We start from the raw sequence: 6,644 nt of genomic DNA on the forward strand, positions 1-6,644 counted from the left end.
TGGTTATTATATCATATTTTTCTCTTTTTAAAATAAGTAATGTCTAGTTTGATCTTTTATTTTTTTATTATTAGTTTTAGATAAGCAAATAATCATTATATTATGCACAATTATGTCACAAAGAGTACAGTTTTTAGACATGCGCAAACAACAACTACCTAAATAAGTAAAATTACTTGTATACCTAATTATTTTAATTTAAAAAACAAATCACATTTATTAGCTCAAATATATTCCTCTAAAATTGAATAAATACTAAAATATTATAGCAAAATCATACTCACTTTCTTAATTCACTTGTTCATTGAGTCTCGCAATGAATCGGTTATTCTTTATAGGATATTTATATTGAATTTTTGTTGACAATGATGCATGCTACAAAAAGTTGGACTGAATAGAGTAACGTCGCAGCAAAAAAATGAAAATGAAAATAACCACAAAAATCAAAGACACATAGATTATATGAAAATCTCTAAATATATTAGGAGATAGCCCATAGATAAAAGTTAAAAAATTTCACCAAGTGAGAAAATTTAAGAGATTTACAAGGAAAAAAACAATTTATGCCATCTTACCATTGCCCCCTTCCAAAGCTTCCCTAAGCACAGGCGCCCTCGGAAGAATAAAACTTTGTTTTTGTCCTTGATTAGTGCTTGACAGTACAAGCCTTAAACAACCTTATTAAGCCAGGACTAATCATTATTCCCATTGGAATATTTTCTTGCTAGTCTGAAAACGCATCTGTCCGGCGGATGATGCTTTTCTGTACTCTTCTTGGTCACATTTGGCATGTTTTCTTTGCACCTCCTTTAATCTACTGTTTATACAACAGCAGCGCTTTCACTTTGCAGTCATGAAACCAAGCATCTGATCCTTACTTCACATTGGGTAAACACATCTATCTTTTCCACACCAACTGCTTGTCATTGGCTCTCTTGAATCTATAACAACTCTTAATTTATTCATCCTTTTGTTGTCACATTCCAAAGCAAACATCAATATTGTTTTGTAAATCATGAAATCATTTTCAGTTTTTCTTTTGCTTATCAGACTCTTAACAGTCAATGTGGTCAGTTTTGCTGCAAGGCCTGCAGTAATCAGTATGGGAGCTGCATTTCCCTTCAATTCTACCTATGGAAGAGTTGCATCTACTGCCATCCAAGCCGCGGTTGCTGATGTTAATGCCGATCCCAAAGTTCTCAAAGGATCGAAGCTAACCCTTAGTATGCATGACACCGAATGCAATGGTTTCATTGGCATGATTGGAGGTACATATCATGATGCATTTATATATATCTATATATATATAATTTACTACAATACAGACACATAAATGTAATGATAAGTATTGTTCTTTATAGCTTTGGAGTTCATGGAGAACGATGTCGTCGCCATTGTTGGTCCTCAGTGTTCTTTGATGGCTCATATTATCTCGCATATCGCCAATGAACTCCATGTCCCTCTTCTGTCTTATGGTGCTACCGATCCGACGCTCTCTATACTTCAGTTCCCTTACTTTGTGCGCACTACTCAGAGTGATGGTTTTCAGATGCAATCCATAGCTGAGATCATTGATCACTATCAATGGAGGCAAGTGATAGCTATCTTCATTGACGATGAGAATGGCCGCAATGCCATATCGGCCTTAGGTGATAAACTTGCACAAAGACGTTGCATGATCACTTTCAAAGCTGCATTGCCGCCTAACCCAACCCGTAACAATATAACCGATTTGCTGATCAAGGTTGGATTGCAAGAGTCTCGTGTCATAGTTTTACATGCAAACCCGACGGACGGCATCACCATCTTCTCCGTAGCAAACTATTTACAAATGACAGATTCAGGCTATGTATGGATAGCAACAGATTGGCTTGTCGCTCTATTGGATTCGAGAGGACCACTTGATCAACAAACCATGGACAGTATACAAGGTGTCGTCTCACTGAGAATGCATACTGCAGACTCGGCGAGGAAGGCCGCATTCACTTCACGATGGAGCAAGTTGGTCAGAAAATACTCTGGCCCTAATGTTCGTCTTAATTCTTATGGTTTCTATGCTTATGATAGTGTGTGGATACTTGCAAGAGCACTGGATGAGTTCTTTAATGATGGTGGTTTAATTTCATTCTCTAATGACTCAAATTTGAGTGGAGAGGATGATGCTGCAAATTTGAATCTTCAAGCATTGAGTGTGTTTGATGGAGGTAAGCTTCTAATTGATAAGATCAGGAGGATTAGCATGAAAGGTCTCACAGGTTTGGTTCAATTTGATCAAGATGGAAATCTTATTCATCCTGCATTTGATATTTTTAATGTGGTTGGTTCTGGTCTTAAAATGATTGGTTACTGGTCCAATTACTCTGGTTTATCGGTCATTTCTCCTGAAAAACTATATAATTTGCCTCCAAATAGATCAAGTGTAAACCAGAAGCTTAAAAATGTGATTTGGCCTGGAGACACAGTCATTCAGCCAAGAGGTTGGGTGTTTGCTAACAATGGGGAGGAGTTGAAGATTGGAGTGCCTAATAGAGTTAATTTTCAAGAATTTATATCGAAAGACTCGAAAACTGGCACAGTGAAAGGTTATTGTGTCGATGTTTTTGTTGCTGCAGTGAACTTACTGCCTTATCCTGTTCCTTATAAGTTCGTAACTTATGGTGACGGCATCAAGCCACCAAACTATGATGAGATTCTCTACAAGGTTGCAAACGAGGTAAGAATTAAAGCGTTTCTTAATCTTGTTCTGTAATTCCTCCTCTGTTTTTACTAGCTTTGTTAATTTTGATTATAGGAGATTAATGGAGCTGTAGGAGACTTTTCCATTATCACAAACCGAACGATGATCGTTGATTTCACTCAACCGTTTATTGAATCCGGTCTCGTTGTTGTTACTCTTCCCAAGAAATCTATTAGCACCAATCCTTGGGCATTTGCAAAGCCATTCACTGCAAATCTCTGGTGTGTCACCGGAGCTTTCTTTATTCTTGTTGGGGTGGTTATCTGGATACTTGAACGTAGAGAAAACGAGGAATTTAATCATCATGGTGAACCAATGAAACAGATTGTTACCATCTTCTGGTAAATATATATATATATATATATATATGTTCTTCATCATTTAATTAAAAGGTGATGATTGAATGCATTGTTAATTCTTCTTTTGCAGGTTTAGCTTTTCGACATTGTTCTTTACACACCGTAAGTGAGATGTTGTCAACTGATCATCAAGGTTCTTTTGAATTCTGATTTATTAGCTGACTTTGTTTAATTGAATTTTTTAGAAGAAGAGGTTGCAAGTATCCCAGGGCGCATGTTCTTGATTATATGGTTGTTTGTGGTGCTGATCATTCAGTCGAGCTACACAGCGAGTTTGACATCAATACTAACTGTGCAACAACTTGTATCGAACATTCAAGGAATCGATTCATTGATAGCTAGTGGTTATCCTATTGGAGTCCCTGTAGGATCGCTTGCTGAAAATTACCTGGTGAAAGAGCTTAACGTCCCAAGATCAAGGGTCCAAGCTCTTGCTTCCCCTGATGAATATGCTAGAAGCCTTGAGCTTGGTCCTGACAATGGAGGTGTTGCTGGTCTTGTGTATGACAGAGCCTATCTTGAGATCTTTCTATCAACTCACTGCCAGTTCACCACTGTTGGCTCTGAGTTTACTAAAGCTGGTTGGGGATTTGTAAGTTCACCATTAGAATTTTTCTAAAGTTTTTAATTTTTCTGCTGAAGTTAGAACAATGACGCTTGTGTTGTTTTTTCACTTTCTTTTTAATGCAGGCATTTCCAAGGGAATCTCCGTTAGCGACTGATTTATCGACGGCTATTCTTCAGCTCTCCGAGAATGGAGATTTGCAAAAGATTCGGGATAAATGGCTGACTATAAGTTCTTGTACCATTACAAAAGATGAACTCGAGTCTAATCGGCTTCATTTGAGAAGCTTTTGGGACTTGTTTCTCATCAGTGGATTATCTTGCATCATCGCTCTCATAATTTACTATTTCTTGTTGGTCTATAAATACATTTCATCCAACACGGAATATAGTTTCCGTGGGTTTCTTACTTTCGCCAATAAGATGCCTGATAACGGGGATAAAAAGGAGGAGAAGAGTTGAAGCATGCTTTGCTTAGAGGGAATGTGTTTGTATTTGCTTTATCTCCATGCTGGATAACTATCTTAGTATAAATGTCTAATACCAAAGGCAGTTTGCCACAATGTTTTGAGGGGCTTATATAAAGGTTTTTTTTTCTATTGTCTTTTATCTTCACCACAACGGCAGCAGTAATTGATTTCTAGTTGTTAGTGTTCTGTCATTTTCCTTCAGTGGCCATGACGTTGGCCAGAACCACATATTTTCCACATTTTCTTTTTTAAGATTCTCCATTACTTCTGTGATCTCATTATGTAATTAAGACCCTTTTTTTCAACATCATTTATGGATAAAAAATAAATAATTAAATAAATAAATTAAAATGTCATAATATCTCACCAACCTAAAAGCACGGTATATCTTCTAAGCATGCACATAGGCCTTATTTGGATTGGTTTTTGAAAAACCTAGAAGTGTTTTTTTATAAGTTAAGCACTTCTGAGTTGAGAAAAAGTTGTTTATATTGGCTTTTCTACAAAAGCAAAAGCTGTAAAAAGATGAAAAACAGCTTTTTTTTAGAAGCTGGTCATGATCAGTTTTTGAAAAAAAAACTGTTTTTAGCTTATTTTTACAGCTTCTGCTTCTACAAAAAAGCTAATCCAAACACAAAATACAAAAAAGTGCTTAACTTACTCTGCAGAAGCACTTTTTTCCAAAAGCATTTCTACTAAACTGAAAAAAGCACTTTTTTGAGAAGCTAATCCAAACAAGGCCATAGTAGGACTTTAATCGGGTCATGTGATGTTTGATCGAGCTAATAAATCCCTAAGAGGTCATTAACTCACTATAACTGGTGTACCATGGTACTTATATGTTCCTTGACATCCCTTTGTGGGGCAGCACTTGTCGCATTCTTTAAAAAAAAAAGGACAACATAATAATATATATCCTACACAATAAACACAAACAATATTTTCCTTTTTTGGCGAAGCTATAGTAAAATTTATTAAGCTCAAACAAAAAAGATACAACTTAATCACAACAATAACTGCATGCTAACATCATCCAATCAAAGAAAGACATCTTAGTACTAGAACTAATAGAAACATCAAAACAAAAGACATTACTCCCTCCATTCCTTTTTATTTGTCACAAATTCATGCTCCTCTTTATCTGTCATTTTCTGACATCAATAAGGATTTATTATTTTTTTCCAAAATTACCCTTAACACTACTCAATTCTTTTCTTGGAATTAAATATGAGAGAGAAATGTGAAGATATAAATTAGAGGTAATTTTGGAAAGATAACTAATTTTTTATAAAATTTTGTGAAATAACTAAATTTTTTGGTACGTGAGATTCGGTTAACCACGACAGATAAAAAGGTACGGAAGTAGTAACTCCTAAAAGAAAGCAACCAAGTGACTAATAGACCTCATCAATCACCTAACCAACTATCCATTAAAGGGTGCCACCAATCAGACTAGTTTCCCAGAACCAATCCACGACAACCATAATTAACAAGGCTAGTAAGATGAGAGAGAAACTAAAAATCTATATCTGCCCACTTAGCAAATCAACAAACACTACACCACCACCAGCATAATCGGTGCAGTTGCCAAATCCCTAATCAGAGTCTATCTACATATAATTTCAACAATATCCTTCCAGACAAGGACTTAAAGACCTATTGCAGCTAGCTGCTTAAAATAGTGCCATTAGAAGATTTAGAAAATTAAATCGAGTATTTACACATTATAACCTCCCTAATTTTTCAAAATACCTAATCCACACTCAACATTTTCTGCTGAAAAATCCTGAAATTCCTTGCCTTCTAAATTAAATATACACTAGCAGAGATCATTGTTCTTCTCATCTTTGTAAGCAATAACTTCCCTTAGCTTTCCTATCAAACCAGCTAATCTCCTTAAACCAATTATAGGGTCCTCTCATTATTTTAGCAATCCTCATTGCTTTAACCCAGACTTTATATGAATATTCACAGCTAAACAATAGATGGGACACATCCTCTTTAGCTTTGTTACACAACACGCAAATTTTAGAATCAAGAACTTTCCAAGAATATAGTCCATCTTGGTTCAGCGACCGGTAATGTAGAGCCAACCTAAAAATAAATGAGCGCCTTGGAATGTTGTTTAAAGGCCACACTAAACTAGCCTATGAAAATTTCTGTTTAGCAAGCATCAAGCTTCCCCAAGCACTTCCAATGCAGAAAACACTCTTCTTATTAAGTCTCCATAATATGTAATCGTGTGAATTGGAATTAATAGTATAATTCTTCTTCAGGAAATCCCAGACTTGAATTAAGACAAGATCCCCAACAACTAGCAAATACAACCTACCATCCCTCCGAAACTCCCTCACATTAGCTTAGATGAATTAATCCCTTAAATCAATATTAGGAAACAAATCAACAAGTGAACAACCATCACACCAAGGATCAAACCAAAAGGAGAATCTCCTCTCATCCCCCAACCTATAGTCAAATAGACTTTTCACCAAAGACCTCAACTTAATCAAATGC

At 35.9% G+C, this 6,644-nt stretch overlaps 1 protein-coding gene across 2 annotated transcripts; it reads left to right on the forward strand.

Annotated features, from left to right (window-relative positions):
- The first annotated feature begins 855 nt into the window (after positions 1-855).
- On the forward strand, positions 856-4,240 carry LOC120274543 (glutamate receptor 3.1-like). 2 transcript variants are annotated; one of them, XM_039281167.1, is made up of 7 exons: positions 856-888; positions 1,051-1,268; positions 1,362-2,713; positions 2,792-3,078; positions 3,167-3,198; positions 3,282-3,688; positions 3,787-4,240. In XM_039281167.1, exons 2-7 carry the CDS (start codon positions 1,103-1,105, stop codon positions 4,120-4,122), a joined length of 2,580 nt encoding a protein of 859 aa, XP_039137101.1. In that variant the 5' UTR covers positions 856-888; positions 1,051-1,102; the 3' UTR covers positions 4,123-4,240. The 2 variants fall into 2 exon arrangements, with proteins under 2 accessions (XP_039137101.1, XP_039137048.1); XM_039281114.1 differs by lacking the exon at positions 856-888 and having other exon boundaries at positions 995-1,268.
- The last annotated feature ends 2,404 nt before the right edge of the window (positions 4,241-6,644 follow it).

The sequence above is a fragment of the Dioscorea cayenensis genome, chromosome 1 (assembly GCF_009730915.1).
Source record: "Dioscorea cayenensis subsp. rotundata cultivar TDr96_F1 chromosome 1, TDr96_F1_v2_PseudoChromosome.rev07_lg8_w22 25.fasta, whole genome shotgun sequence".
Taxonomy (NCBI): domain Eukaryota; kingdom Viridiplantae; phylum Streptophyta; class Magnoliopsida; order Dioscoreales; family Dioscoreaceae; genus Dioscorea; species Dioscorea cayenensis.